Source organism: Condylura cristata, unplaced genomic scaffold, assembly GCF_000260355.1.
Source record: "Condylura cristata isolate star-nosed mole 26May11 unplaced genomic scaffold, ConCri1.0 scaffold00018, whole genome shotgun sequence".
Classification (NCBI taxonomy): Eukaryota; Metazoa; Chordata; class Mammalia; order Eulipotyphla; family Talpidae; genus Condylura; species Condylura cristata.
In genome coordinates, this window is record NW_004567119.1 from 21,945,631 (window position 1) to 21,961,263 (window position 15,633).

Genomic DNA, 15,633 nt, shown 5'->3' on the forward strand with positions numbered 1-15,633 from the left:
TTTTCCATACCAGAACAATCTTTTTACTTGGACAATTAGTTCGGGGAACTTGTTACACTAAGAAAAAGGAATGATTCCCGACCCATCATAGCAAAAATATAGTGTGATAAATTTTTAAGAAACCGATATGCTAAATCACACGTAAAAAATAGAATAACAGCAAAGCCACTAAATGAAGTGGCTGTGGAGCCATATATCCAAAGATCTGGTACAGAGCCCAGTGCTCTGCCAGTCAGCATCACAGGACTCACAGCAGACCCAGCCAGAGGGAAGCAAGTGAGTCTCTGTGGTCATCTGCTGCTTTAGTGTGGGTGTCTGGAGTGGCAGAGTACTGACTATTCTTTGCCAATCAGAGAGGCCTAATGAGGTCAAGTAAATTGCTGTTAGGTGGCAAGAGCTAGGATTAGAACACACAGAACCAGCACGCCAAGTCCCATACTCTCTTCCTCAACAGAATTGTATCACGGATCCTGAAGAGCAGTTAAGACTGCTTTGAAATCTGATAGTCATCAGGCCCAACAGGGCAGCACATCTGGGTACCCTGACTCACTTGTTAATCATGATTACACTTCTGCCAAGGGCCAGTTTGGAGCAAAGAGTTCTATTCCAAAACAGATGCCATAGCTCAACTTTCAAGTCAAAGACATGGCAATCTAAAAGACAAGTTATATGAGGCGTGACTGATGTGGATAACAGCTGTAGTTTTTGGCCAAGGAAGCTCTGTTAATTCATTGTATTTGCTCCGTATGGACTACTGGTGATGGAGAAAAGGGCTGATATTCAATGTTACTCCTCAAGTCCTTGACATTGGTTGACACTCTAGCCTAAGTCAGATGGACATATTCCAAAGTAATTTTAGCTTTGAATGCACTCATCTCAGACCCCACAGCACTGGTTTAGAGAGCAAAGAGTAGACAAAGTCGTGTGATTCTATAATGTCCCTGCTGATCTGGAGATAGAAAACTAAGTGGCATTCTAAAGATGAAAAAGGAGATTATTAGGTCAGGTAACACCTCATTTTATTTTTTCAAAGAAAAAAAATTCCACAAATATTAACAGCCTAGAATCTTCTGGTTTTGGTACAGAACTCTACAAGAGAGCAGGTGTGTGTATAGTAGAAATATGAAGAAAACAAAAACCAAAAAGTGACAATTCTGAGAGCCAGATGATTTTCAATTTCCACATACACAGAAATTCACAAATCCTTTGAAATGATTCATATGTCAAAGGCAAAACCTTAATGGAACATACAAAGAAATACATAATAAAAATGCTACATATCAAAACTTGTGGATTCTGGAGACTTGTTTCACAACAATGTGAATGTTCTTAATACTAATGAATTATACCCCTAAAAATGGCAAATTTTATTAAATGTGTTTTTTACCAAACTAAAAACATTTCTGCAATAGTATATCCAAAGGAATATTTATAGTTTTAAATGTTAAGACATCAGAACAATCCCAAGGAAAATATATGAAAATAAGGGTTAAAAGGAGAAATAAATGAAATAGATTTTATGGAAAGGGACAAAGACAAATACCATTAACAGATCTCTGGTAGGACTGATCTAAAAAAAAGAGACCGTGTTGAATAGCAGTATTAAATATGAACACAACCAAAGACACAAGAGATTAAAAAGGCACTGAGAAAAACATAACTTTATGTGATACATTTGAAAATGTAGACAAAAATTTAACGATTACACCTTAATGTAGCTCATGAATGTGTGCTGGTTCTTTTATTTCAAAACACTGAGTCCAAGAGAGGAGATGATAAGTTGAACCAGTGAATAATTTAAGGGGAAGCACTATTTTTTTGCAGTGCCAGCTAATCTAGTCTGTTGGGACTGCCCTAAACCAGAAGCTGATCCATCAGTGGGTAAGGACTCACCTTTGCCTCTTGCTCGTTGAAACTATTAGTGCTAAACATCTGGGCCACAGCCTCAAACGCTGCTGTGAGCGGCAGCATGAATTGCTCATACTGATCTTCATCCTCTCCTGTAAGGGAAACAACCCAGAGTGTGACCCCAATGTAAGAAATTAAAAGCTGTCTATGCATAGAAAACAAGACAAATAAGGACCCAAGGACAATCTAAAGGGGTGGGGGTACCCATTTACTATCCCAAGAGATATTGTTAGTAATTTCAGAATGTATATACAGAGAAAAATTTTAGATTAAGAAATGATTTAAATCACCTAATGCAGAGATGTTCAAAATTTTTTGATAGTCACAATATCTGAGATTCATATGTGTACTTATTTGTTTTTCCTTAAACGAGAACTACTGTTAGCTGAGAAAGGATTGTCTGGTGTTGAGATCTAGAGGAGACACAAACCTGAATAAAATGCTAGTGAAATCTTTATTCACAACTTTCTTTCTTCAGCAATCTTTTCTAAACCTCAATGGTTTTAGAATGTCATTTTAATATATTAAATCTAAACAGCTCAAAATTATCATGGCATCATTGGATTTCAATTATAAGATGACCCCAAACTACTAAAACCAAACTACTAAAGCTCAAAAGGTATGAAAACCCTCCTAGTCCGTGTGTGCCAGTGAGCTAGTTGGGTGACAGAAAGTTTTACTGACCATCTCAGGCCAGTTCATCTCAAGGGGTATGTGGGGGGGTTATTTAGCTAACAAGATGCATTTCGGAAACTTCATTCTGAATTTCCTTATTTTAAAGATGAGAAGTATGAATAGAAATGTAAAACCACCATGCAGCAGAGGGCAACTTTAGGTGTATACTTTTACTCTCTTCCAGTCACAGGGGCCATGGCAGCATGCTCTGCTTTGTTGTTGGTGAAATCAGACTGCTATTTCATATAGTTTTATTACTGTTGAAATAACAGACAAGACCTCCCCCACATCTAGTTTCTATCAAATAAAAAGTTAGAACAGTGCCAGATTATTTCATGAGCCTCTAGAATTTATTGCAGTACCTAAATCCACCATGAGGAGACGCCCAAGTGCTGTGTAGAAGGTAGTCCGACAACGCATGTCTGTCAGGTTGGACTGATTGTTAATACCCAAAAATGAAAAGTGCTCACTCTATTGAAAAAAAGAAAACAAGTTAAAAAGATAAAAGCGTAGGTTAGAGGCAGAATATAAATCAGTAATTATAGGATTACTGAGCCTTTCAAGCGTATGACTAGTCATTCCTTAAGGATACGAGGGGTATAAAAAGTTGTTGTTTTAACCACTGTTGTTTCTACCTACAACTAATTCTCTTAGTTTGAAAAGTCGTAGGTGACTTCACTAGAACTCAGAATATCTGGCTCCCAAGTCGGCAGTATGAATAACCTGGTGGCAAGAAGGAAGCAGGGACAGTGTTCAGCTACAGTAGCACTGTGGACCTCAATGTCAACATCTATCTCCCTTATGAAGTGACAAAGTATGTGTTTTGGTGGCTAGAGTAGAACCAGGATGAGAGGCTGAAATCACTCACCGTGTGATTGTTCAGCATGAACTGTACCGCACTCAGTTTTACTAGTTTTCTCACACTACTGTATGTAAAGACAAAGAAGGAAGGTCAAGGAAAGCATGACACAAAGAATCTTCAGAGCAGAATGAACTTTCTAGGGTATGTACAGCTCCTTTCTTTACTATAAGTTCATGCCAATTATATTATTTTTCCTTACTATTTGAGTATAATATTGCCAAATGGGAAAAAAATGATGGGTCTCTTCTAAGCAGTATTTGAAGAGAATACCCAAACCAAATACCTATCTCTAAGAAAAGAGACAAACTGGAGCTTTATTCCAAGACCCACAGCTTTTCTCAATGAAGTCAGGAAACTTGGGCCTAAGGTCCTGCTTGAGGTAGCCACTGTGCATTTCAAATGGTACTAGCTCAGTACCACCTTTGGGAGAAATGAGAAAAAAAATACCTCAAGTAAGTTTTATAGGGTTTACTGTCCTTGCAGACCCCTGGCTGTGAAAGGCAGACCTGGGCCAATTCAAGAGGCGCCACTGCCTTAGCTGCAGAGTTGGTGATCAGGATGCTTCTGACAGTTAGCTGGTGGATGATCAGGATGCACTATGCTGTCACTGAGGAAGAGGAAACCCTGGTGACAAAGAAAGTGTACCTAAGAGATACATCTGTTGGGTATTTCTGGATCTTAGGAATAAATCTGTAGTAAACTATTGGCTTATGTGCTGGTTCATTTTTGGGGTCTGGAGTTATTCCTGGATTCTGTGTGGGTACTGCCTTTTGTTCCTAGGAGAATGAAAGACACTTGAATATGCAGGAAGCTAAATTAAATAGTAGGGGGCCGTGCTGTCTAAGATTGGCATGCCACAGATCTGTAGTGCGGAGAAACTGGTTTGGAAAAGGATATCCAATGGAGAGGTCATTTAGAAGCTGTAGTGTCTTGGAGGTGATTGGTTCACAACGGCCCCAGTACTTCAGGTTGGTGATGCTGGAGGACAAAAAGAAAAAAAAAAGCAGGAGATGCTTTTGATTTGCCTGGTTTTCTTGAGGGTTGGGAGAAGAAGAAAATCATTCATCAAGAGTCATCACACATCTGCATCACCAATTCACAGACATCACAACCACAAAAAATGGGTATAAAATCTCCGTACTTACATTTGGTTGACTAGAAAAATTATCCTTCAGATAATCTTCACTACTTGGTTCCAAAGCTACACTGGCCCATACCCAGGCCCTTGGAATTCTGGGGCACTCCAGGGCTGATTTCTGCAGCAAGGGTAAGAGATTTCTGCGGCAGTGATAACATGCAGACGTATGCAATTCTGCACCTGCACCATCCACTGTCAGCTGCAGAATTCTAGTAGCCCTTGCTTCTGGGTTCTTGGCTGGCAGAGTCCTTTAGACCCCCTTTGCTTTTTCATCTTAAATTATTAACCAGCTCATGGATATGAATGCTTAAGATTGGGAGAGTTGGAAGGAGGCAAAATGTCACTTTGCACACAGCCCTGGGTAATATTTGGCTCCTATTGTGTGCTTTGGCAAATTGACTCCTAAAAAAGGGGACAATGTAACCAACAGAGCATTAAAAATAAATAAATAAAAACAAAAACAAAAACAAAAAAGGGCCAATTAGAAGCTCTAACTTTGAGGACAGTTCAAACAATTGCACTAGATTTTGAAGATTTCAGACTCTTAAAAGGTATGATGCTTCTTCAGAGGAATAAGCCCATTTGAGAGTGAGGCTCTCCTCCTGAGGGGAATACCTAATGGAAAGTGGCACCAGCAAGTGAATGTCCACTCTTGGCATCCCTGACAGTAGTGATTGGGTTGGAAGCTGAACACCAATCTCTGGGAAGAGAGGGCCATTTTGCTGAAGCCACAATAGGGTTTCACCCATGATTCCAGAGGCTATAGAGAAGATTCCACATGAGCAAAATTAAATCCTTTCTTGTACGAGCCTGGAATGCTCTGGGGCCGGGCCATATCTCTAAGCACAGCTTGTCACACACTCAAATGCACAATTTTCTGACGCAAACGATCAATGCTGGAATACCAAGGCACTGGCAACACAATGCCAAGATCACATTTTACAGTTGCAAGAGGATTGCAAGGGACTCTTGCTGATGGCAGGCCAAAACACTTACATTTTTCCTATGAAGACACTTAGGACCATGGTCTCATCATTTAAGCCTAGAACTTCTGAGAGTCGACGGTACAGCTGGTGTCGTGTTAAGGGAAGAGAAAGTAACCGAAAATATGGATTAGAAAAATCACATCCCAATACAGTTTTTATTCTTAAGATGAGATGAGTTAGTTACTAAGTTTTACTAAACACTGTACAGATGCTAAGCTACCTTACTGGTCTCCTTTAGCCCAAATTACACAAAGACCATCAAAACTTTGTTATTATGGACATTAATTTAGGTATGGTGACAAGAATTAGGGGAGACCAATAGATGTTTGGGGGAGACCAAGAAATGTTTTGACTGGCCATTTGTTAAGCACTTGGAGCCCAAGGGGAGTGGTTTCAATTTCTTGACGAGTCTACAAAATCCTACAGTTATAAATCTGAAGACCCCCAATCAGCAAGGGAAAACTAAATGGAGGTAAATGAGAGTCTGTTACCTTAGAGGATTTTTGCACCTGGTCCCCAATGTAGATTTTACGAAACTGCTCAAAAAAGCTCAGCATGGCTAATTCTAGCTTCTCATTACCCGCCTGAGCCAGGCGAGAATCTGTTAGGTTCATCAGCTGGAGCACCCTAGAGAAAGAAAAGTAATGATTCTCTCAACAGCAGGATATCCTGAGCGCTCTAGAAAATCCAATAATCAAGACTCTCTTCTCCTTCACCATTTTATTTGAAAGGCTCTTTCTATAGGCTCTACACTCTGTTGAGGAAACAAAATTCTCCATTTCTGCCCCCAAGAAACCACAGTGGAGGAATAAATATGAACGACCAATTAGATATTTAACACTTCTAATCCATTGAGACTGTAGGTTGAAGCTTCAAAATTATGGGGGAAACACTGGAATGAAAGGAAACTGAGTTTCAGGAGACATTGGATAAAGCTTTGTTCAGTGTCCCAGTTCTTCTTCCATCTCAAAGTGAGGGAGGGACTGGACTAGCCCAGTGGTTTGTGATCTTTTTTGTCACAGTCATGAAAGGAATGGAGACACATGAAAGATGAATATTTGAGGACGTGTGACACCTTCAAGGATAAAGAGCAGACATACTTTCTAAGATTTCATCCTTTCACATGCACCCATCCCCCTCCCCAACAAAGCACACTTGAATGCAAGCGAGCGACTGGTGAGGAAAAATGATGTTCTTATAAGCATGCCATTTGACATTTTGATAGTGTGAGAACAGATGACAAACTATTTGTGATGTATCATGGATGAATTATATTCGGTCATCGTGCTGCAACACTTGGGTTAGAACGAGTCCACAGACACTGTATAAACTCAATTTATATTATCACACACACATAGTATTACACCTGGCTTCAGAATCAAAAAGATATTAGATTTCACCCTTATTAAATCTTTGCTCAACTCTTCAAAAAATGCCAGTGAAATGAAATGGAGAGTTTTGTCAGGATTAAGGCACCTAAGGGCAGATGGCAATCTGATTAGCAAAATGGTGTTGAAACAGAAAATGGGGATTCTCAGATGAGTATGAATTATAGATTAAATTGCTCAGAACCAGTAAATTCTAAGGCATCATGTTAAAAAGTAATCTCCCATGAGAACTATTTAGAACCCTTCAGACTATAAGCCTGAAAGGTCACAGAACTATTTTCATAAAAATACGAAAATACTCATGTGCACATTTCACATAGGGTTCAGGGGACCTTCCAGAAGACACAAGACTGGTGAGATCATGATGACTGAATGCAGAAGCAGTTATGAGACTCCAGCTGACTTCTCTGCCAGACAAAACAAAGCCACTCTCCTCTCTATTTGGGGGAGAGGGGAGTCATTAAATTTTTTTTTAATGTTAATATTTGTACTAGGCTTACTATGATCTTTAAATGAATAAAGATTAAATGAATGAAATTTAAATAAGTTAAAAATCTGAAGCATTACCTTTTATTATGGTAAATACTGATTAAAAATCTGAAATAAACAAAAGTTCTTTGAGGGCCTTAATACTTTATAACAGGGCAAACAGTCCTGATGAAAGGTTTGAGAATCTCTGATTCTGGTATTCAAAACTCCTGATTTAAATTTTATCTCTGCCAGGTTAAGTTTTTAGAAATCTCTAAGTCACTTACAGGTTTTCAGTAAAGTAAGAATCACATAAATATAAAATAACCTGGAATCCGGATGACAGAAAAGTACATGGTCAAGGTCTCAAGGAGGCCTCTTTGCGAGTATCTAGAGAGCCCAGTGTGCTATCAGTTGAACTCTGGCAAAACATCTCACTAAGATTTGGCCCTAAATAGGATGACTTCTACTCTTGGTTTTCCTGATTCTGTATCCAGAATTTCCTTGCTGAATTACTGCAAATGTTTTTCGGCAAGAGCATAGGCAGAGCTCTCACTGCACTTATAAAAGGCTGGGTATTGGTCCTGGAACAATCCTTCATTTTAATATGCAATCAGCTTCATGAGACTCTATTCTATCACTGGAGAAGAAATCATTAACAGAAGCATGTCAAGTTCCTGTGGTCTCGGATCCAAAGAGGGTGGGTCATACTAGCAAAACGGAAAGCACTTACCGACAGACAAGCTCGCCATCCATAGCGTCTTGTTCATCAGTGCTGGCAAAAGAGACCCGGCCACCAATCACTGCACCAATGATGTAAACTAGCCACGTCAGCCTTCCTGCAAGAGTAGGAAGACCTGGTAGTGTCACCTTCAGTGACAGTTTCATGAAGGAGTTCCTCACTACTGTGAAGTTCATTTCTCACTATGTGCTTCCTTAATACAGAACACTACAGTAGTCATAAAACCTTACTTTTCTGTACAGCGAATGTAATAGTTACTCTCTGCACTGGTAAGGCTCTGTATGCCAAGGAGGAAATTCATTAGATAACTGATGTTCCCTATCAGACAAGCTCATTATTTTTGGAGTCAGGTAGGTTCCTAAATGTATCTGTTGTAGATATGATTTCAATTATTCGTCCTTGGCTCCCTGTAACATTTATTTAAAAATATTCTTTTACGTATCTGGAGATAACTGATAATGGAAGAATGCTTTTTAGGGATTAAGTAAGAGAAATGGCAATGAGTGAAGTTTCTGGCAGTAGCACCGTGCAGGCCCAGCCCATTGTCCACTTACCCTCCTGCACAGCAATATCCATCGGGCTGGCGCTGGCACTCTGCAGCAGCTCCTGATAGGACTGTGCCGACTGGTCAAACAGCTGCACGAGGAGCGCACATGTCTTCTCGTACTCACAGCGCCCAATTGTAGACAGCTGGTCCAACTGCTGCTGTACCAAACCTGTATCCTCCAGAGGATCTTCCAGCCCATCTCTATTCCCAAGGAAGAAGGAAGGTAGTGCTATAAAAATATGCCCATTGATTTCCTCATGGTAGCAGCTCTCTTTCTTAATTTAGTCACCATTTCTGAAGTTAGAGGCCCAGGCCTTTTTTGCCAACACACACACACACACACACACACACACACACACACACAACATATGCACACACACAAGAAGTTGGAAGATACATATTTTTACCTTAGGCAGTCTAAGTATATTTAACTCTCCCTTAAACATATTCTGGTTGGTGGTGTCCAGTTGTTTACAATCTGTTCCCTGACATGTATCTGCATATCTGCTCTGTTTTTTTCAGTCCTATTGCTTCTCATCTAGGAACTCTTGGTTTTGAACTACAGTAAAACTTTGGAAATATAAGTATTTCATTCCTTGTATGAGGACACTGGTCAGGTTTGATTCGGGGTTTAGATATTTTCAGATTTTAGGGAGGCAATATGATGCCTCTACTTAGTAATATAAACCCTCAATAGGGTTCTGTAGGATGTCAAAATATTCCTCAAGCAAAGTGTATACATATTATAAATAATCTTACTAAGATTTTTAAAAGAAGCTTATAAAAGGACTCAAGTTAAAAGCAGGTGAAGTTTTAACCCCAAGCATGTTTTTGGTGCTAAACTAATGAGAAAGTTGTTTTCACATTTTGGATTTCAGAACGGCAAATGAGAAATTGGTCTTGTAATTATTTACTGATTCTTAGATTTAAAAATCTTGTGATATCACAACTTTCTGTTGTATCACATCATGACAATCCAGCAGCAGCACCAATATTACAATGATCAATCTCAGTTGTGTATTTACTACAGTCCATACAATAGGCGAGGACACAATAACTCATAAAAACGTTATGAGGAAGGCCTGTTATTTATATTTCACAAATAAGGAAATTTAGAAATCCACACTCTATTCACTAGCCTCTGATCTCATACATGTAATCACTCTCTAAAACGATCTCACTGAAAGCAGATGACCCCCTGCCCCTGAAAGAGAAGCTATGCAGCTAACACAACAGTGCTTTCTAACGGGCTTCATAAATAATACATTTTGAAATGATTTGCCGCAAAATATTTGTATAACTCCTATAGCAATTAAATGCACTTGACTTGAGCAAATTAAGAACTTTAAAAAAAAAAAAATCATCAGAGACTTAGACTCTGAGAATCCAAGAAAATTTCCCTCAGAAATAGTGAAAAAAACAATGAAGGGTGGTCCTAAACAAAGAATAACTATATGTTTTTAAAGGGCCCAACATTTGGCCTGTAAATTTTTCTCCCACATCTAAAGAAAATCAGTGGTAAGGACAAATATACCAATATACTTTGTATTCAAAGATATTGCCAAGGCCGGGGAAAAAAGAAGAAGGGAAAAAAGGTTAAAAAAAAAAACACTATTCCTTTAGATTTTTATGCTCTCATATTCTATTCTACCAACATGAAAAAACACATCAGTGTAAGCTCCAATAAGAGCAGGCCTATCAAAGACATGTTTCCCAACTGAGTGCCTGATCTGCTACGGGAGTGACTGGAGGGACTGTTCAAGTTTCCTTACCTTAGTATGATGTGTACAGATTCCAAACGAGAAGTGATGTAGGCTTTGGTGACCTCAGGGGTGTAAGTTTCTAGCATGTGGGGCTCTGTGGCTTTCACATATGGCACAGAGGCTGCCAGCCGCTGCCACAGGCTAAGGAGATAGTGCACACTATTTGGGGCAAATTCCCAGTGCTAAGGAAAATGAAAAGAGCAGAAGGAACAGTTCTCATTTTTGGGTGCACAATACAGTAGTACCGTGTCACTTGAAACAAAGGATAAAAACTTTAAAAACAAACAAGTCCTAAAATGAGAGTGCTACTGCCCTACATCACATGACTAAGCAAGTGAGGACACTGCATTTTCTTCTCCCTCTTCTATTACCCTATTCTAGTGTTGCCTTTTTGGGGAGGGTTATGAGGAGATTCTTCCTGCCTTGAACTGCAAGCCCCAGTTGCTCGGTCTCTTACACTTCTCTAATGCAAACCAATGGGCTACCACAGTGGTAACTGCTCTGCAGGTGACGCTATACTACATTCACCTTTGCCAAGAAAACAAAAGAAACATTCTTGTAAGATTAAAGCCAGTCAGCAAGAGAAGAGGTCCCAGGCCCTGCCTGGTGGGGCAACGGATTAAAACATAGCATTGTGAAGCTATCTGCAGCAGCTTCAGCACGAGTTTGATTCCCAGCTAGGGAGGTGACCCACGTGACTGCAGCAGACCTCTCCTGTCTCGCCCACTGCTCCTCTCAGCTGTGTACTGCCTTTTTGCTTCCCACTGTGAATCCCTTCACCCCCTGCATTGCTGGCCTATATCCCAGTTCTGTATGTATAAATAAATCTTAAAAGAAAAAAAAAAAAGAAGAGGTCCCAGTGTCTAGAAATAGATAAGCAATCAAAGACAAACCTGAAGGCTGGTCACTGTGAAGTTAGCTATCAATCGAATGACTTCAGGGTAATTTTCCACTTTTACTAATTCTCCCAGTTGATAGTTACTCTTCAATCGGGCCAGTAGTCTGCAGAACTCATGATAATTGTTTGGGTCTGATAAACTCTGGTTAGAGCACAGGAGGAAAAGTATAAAATGTAATTCATCTTTCTTCCAGAATGACACTTGGATGGCCAAGGAGAGGGGGGATCTACTTTAACTTCTAATCTGCAGGCTATTATGTGTATATTTAAAAACATTGTTAAAAAGTCACCTTTAAAAAGGGATAATCTTATTAATCATCTCCTATGTTCATAACGATCATCTTGTGAGATGGGATTATGGACCTCAATGGAAAGAGTCTAAGCTGGAAGCCCAGAAGCATCACACTACTTGCCTAAGATTAAAAAGTTGATTAATGACCTAAAAGGGACATGATTTGAGATGTCTCTTACTTCCCACTAAAATCAAAGAAAGATAATGACATTTTCCTAACTACTGGATTTATTATTAAGCACAACTAAACTACAGTGGCAAAGTTATACAAACGTTTCTATGTTTATATCATCATTACTGTAATAAATGTATTCCTGTACTAATGTTTGTTTTATTGTCTCTCACTATTGTATGCTACTGGTTCATATGCATAGTATACCAGCACACCTGTTTCCTTACAAATGCCCTCTCTGTTACTTAGGAGGCAGAACCTATGTTTACTGCTGTAGCCCTAATACATGGCAATTTGCTGAATGAGTAAATGAAATTTTTAGAAGAGGGACAGAGCTACATTTATTTTTAAAAGGACCACTTTTATGATGTTACTTAGTATAGAAAAATGGTACTAAAAAAAAAAAGATTGAATCTCTGAAACAGAGAACAAGACAAAAAGGGACATTCGAGTTACAGAACAACTGAGAAATAGCTTCCTTTTCTCCTAAAAGCAGCCAAATCACACATAGGCTAATGATTTATGTTATTAAAAAAAAAAGGCAACTATAACAAACTTTAGAAGCTTAATTTCTAGGGGAAAAATGACTACATTTACCCTTACTTTCCTCTATATCACAGTGATTCCTTCTCATGACGGTATTCCTGAATCTAGAGAATAGATGCTGCTCTCTTGGGTAAACATTCTCAAGAATTTTCCTACAAATACAGATTCACCTAAAGCTTCTAAAGAGCAACAGACTGAACTACTTCCAGGAATAACTGGAATTTTTGCTAAATGTGGGTGCTTGATGGATTTCCTTTTAATTCATAACAGATAGGCATATTCTATATAGGCATGTAGTGCTCTCTCCCTTTCCCTCTGCCCACCCTCTCATCCCTCTCCCATCTAAGAGGAAATTGTCCAAAATCCTACCTGTGGATTTTCCAGTATTCGCTTAACTCCATCAACAAGATGAGAGAGAAACTTGGCTCTCTCTGCATTATTAAACAGGGATCTTCTGACTGAGGCGATCTGTACTAAGCAGGATAATACCTGTAAGCAGCCACAACCCAAAACAACTGATTAAAAAGATGGTACCGCTGCCACTGATGCTATCCTTCTGCCTCTTGCTACCAATATAATGATGTAGAAGATCAAGAAGGATACAGTTTAGAATATCTGAAACAGCTTTATTAACTGGAAAAATTACAAAGCATTAGCTTCAAAGTAATCATAACTATTTAAATTCAGTTTGGAAATTTACTTGCATTCTTTGACTAGCCCAATGGCTTCTTTGACTTTGTTAAGATTTATTTAAGGCTTGAAAATAACAAGTGATTCATAGTTTAAAGAAAGCCTAGATTTAGTTTTTCCTGTTCTTTTAAATTCTTTTGGCTACAGAAGCTTTGCTATGTCATACTATAATGAAATAACCAAGTCAGAAGTGTGTCCCAACAAAGTAGCTTTTATACCGAAAGGATTTTACCCCTTCCTCACTGTGCTAGGTATTTAGATCCTCTGCTCTTCCAGATGTTTTCTGCCCTTCTCCACCCCGTCTGCTGTTCCCTGGGAAGCTGATCCCTAAAGACTACCTCTACCCAAACTCCACTGCTTTGTCGCTTGCAGTTGTCGTCAACTAATGGAAATTACGAGAGGGAGGCCACGGGCAGGAAGAAAGAGGCCATGGCTGGTAAGGTTTCTTTACCTCTTTTGTACAGTTCTCCCCTGTGCCACAGTTCAGTACTCTCCAGGGTTTCCTTTCTTGGCCTTTTGAGGTTCCCCACTATGGGAAGCCCCAGGGGTGCAGAATCAGCCCCCATTATTCCCTTAATCAAATCATGCTTTTATTAATAACCCCTCTTGTGCGTGCTCCCTTTTCACGCAGTAAACTTAATGACAAACAACACCTAATTCATGTTTCTGCTAAAGCAAAGGTCTACATTAATTTGGAAAGATATTACAAATCATGAAAGTAGTCTACAGAAATATTATGCAAAATCCCCACTACTGTACTGTTTCTTTCTTTGTTTTATACAACTGTACTTTACACCAATTATCTGAAGTAACAGGTGTAAGTCTTATAGAACCTGAATGAGTTTTATGATTTGAAGAGGTTAATTATTGCTTTACAGGAGAAATATGCCATTCCCCAGAGCTTTCAAGTGTTATTCAGAACAAGTACGCAAATATGTGTCCCCATCATAGCCTCAATTTATCACTTATATAACATATATGTCAGGGATTTGCAAGTTTTCTCAGTCAGGACATTCTTCAACTAGACAACGTTAAGGTAGAATGCCCATGCGCTAACCTGTGGCAATAGGAGGTACAATATGAAGTCAGACACAGGACCAAAAGAGCTTGTGATCTGTACTAACCTGTCATTGGAGAGGAATAATTTTAAAAGAATTAAGACTTTACTGTGAGAAGCTTTGGCCTATAAGCTAATCTCAACAGATGGGATAAGTAATCCTAGTATTTCTCAGATTTACTTCTGTGAGTTTTGTAAAACACAGTAACAATGAATTCATCAACACTTCTACTTTCTAGAAATAGGCATGCTTTAAAAACTATGGTGCTGTTAAAAAAAAAAAAACAAAAAAAAAAAACAAAAAACTATGGTCCTTACTCACCAGAGGTGAAAATGAAGGAGGGATGGAATGATACAGGTCAAAAAACAGCTGCAGTGTTGAAGAATCTAAGAATGCTGAAAGAAAGACAAAAGGCACTCTGAGCACGGCTGCACCTGTGCGGCAGCCGCTAACACCATTTACCAGGGGCCGGTCTGCGTCCTTATCTTACAGGACCTTTATTTTCTTTGATACTGATAAACTGATAGGTTTTTTTTGTTGTTTTGTTTTTCTTTCTTCCTTTTGTTTTAAAGAATGAGTTTTTAGTTTCTCTAAGAAAGGGCTTCATTCTTCTGATTCTCAGAACACAATCCGAATTTTGTTACAGTGAGAATTTTTATTCACAGCAACACAAAAATAAACATTAAGCATACATTTTTTTGTTTGATCTTGTTTTTAAAACTAGACATTAGGCAAATGAATAAGGTAACAAAAGTCATAGGTGATTTATGCCAGAAGGTCAAACTCACAACTATTAGTAAGTAAGTCTTTGCACGCTTGGATATCTCCAAGATTCCTTCAGCAATGTCTCTCTCACTTTATTAGGATAGTTGCTGAAATTGTAAATGTTCTCTTAAAGTAAGCCAGGGTGAGAAGCAGTCTGTTTCAGATAGTGTAACTCTGTTACCTGATCTCCAGCTGGTGGGAATCTGTACTGTGCACAGGTCATCTGAGGACTCATCAGTAGATGTGCCGATGAAATCAAAGTTTAGGCAGTTATGGGTGAGTTTGAGCAGTTGCATGAGCAAGCCATGCTGACTTTCATCATTCAAGTTTAGATTCTTTCCTGAAGCCTATAAAAATGACCACATAATGAGCCCCAAACAATCACTCCTCTCTTCCAAGCTTGCCACCAGACTCATGAAAAGGCTGAAGTCAGAAAAGAAGGGCCATTTTCACACAATAAAGTGATGCCCCCCCCAAGAGGTTACACTTTGTAATGTCACGTTAAAAATCCTAGCTTCTTGTTTACTGTTAAAACATCTGCTATATTAAAAAAAAAAGCAGCTGGAATTTAAAGAAATCCCCCTTTCAACATTTACTCTTCACATGCTGCAGATACAGCATCCAAGGGATTTTGGATGCAATATGAGAGGTGTGGTTACTTCATTTGCATGTAAGATCCTACTTATTCCTACACAGGCTAGGATCAAGCTCCAGGAAATTCTAGTAAGTTTAACA

General features: G+C 39.0%; 1 protein-coding gene across 2 annotated transcripts in view; it reads right to left on the bottom strand.

The window, feature by feature from the left end:
- XPO7 (exportin 7) overlaps positions 1 to 15,633 on the bottom strand; it is a 72,247-nt gene that overhangs the window by 9,313 nt on the left and 47,301 nt on the right. For both annotated transcript variants that reach the window (XM_004685422.1, XM_012726933.1), the window contains exons 7-19: positions 15,080 to 15,245; positions 14,455 to 14,528; positions 12,755 to 12,874; positions 11,371 to 11,517; positions 10,487 to 10,659; positions 8,722 to 8,915; positions 8,159 to 8,264; positions 6,061 to 6,196; positions 5,580 to 5,653; positions 4,343 to 4,423; positions 3,452 to 3,515; positions 2,946 to 3,054; positions 1,894 to 2,000 (exon numbers count right to left, since the gene is read on the bottom strand). In XM_004685422.1, the coding sequence (XP_004685479.1) occupies positions 1,894 to 2,000; positions 2,946 to 3,054; positions 3,452 to 3,515; positions 4,343 to 4,423; positions 5,580 to 5,653; positions 6,061 to 6,196; positions 8,159 to 8,264; positions 8,722 to 8,915; positions 10,487 to 10,659; positions 11,371 to 11,517; positions 12,755 to 12,874; positions 14,455 to 14,528; positions 15,080 to 15,245 (1,551 nt within the window). The remainder of the gene's footprint in view (positions 1 to 1,893; positions 2,001 to 2,945; positions 3,055 to 3,451; positions 3,516 to 4,342; positions 4,424 to 5,579; positions 5,654 to 6,060; positions 6,197 to 8,158; positions 8,265 to 8,721; positions 8,916 to 10,486; positions 10,660 to 11,370; positions 11,518 to 12,754; positions 12,875 to 14,454; positions 14,529 to 15,079; positions 15,246 to 15,633) is intronic.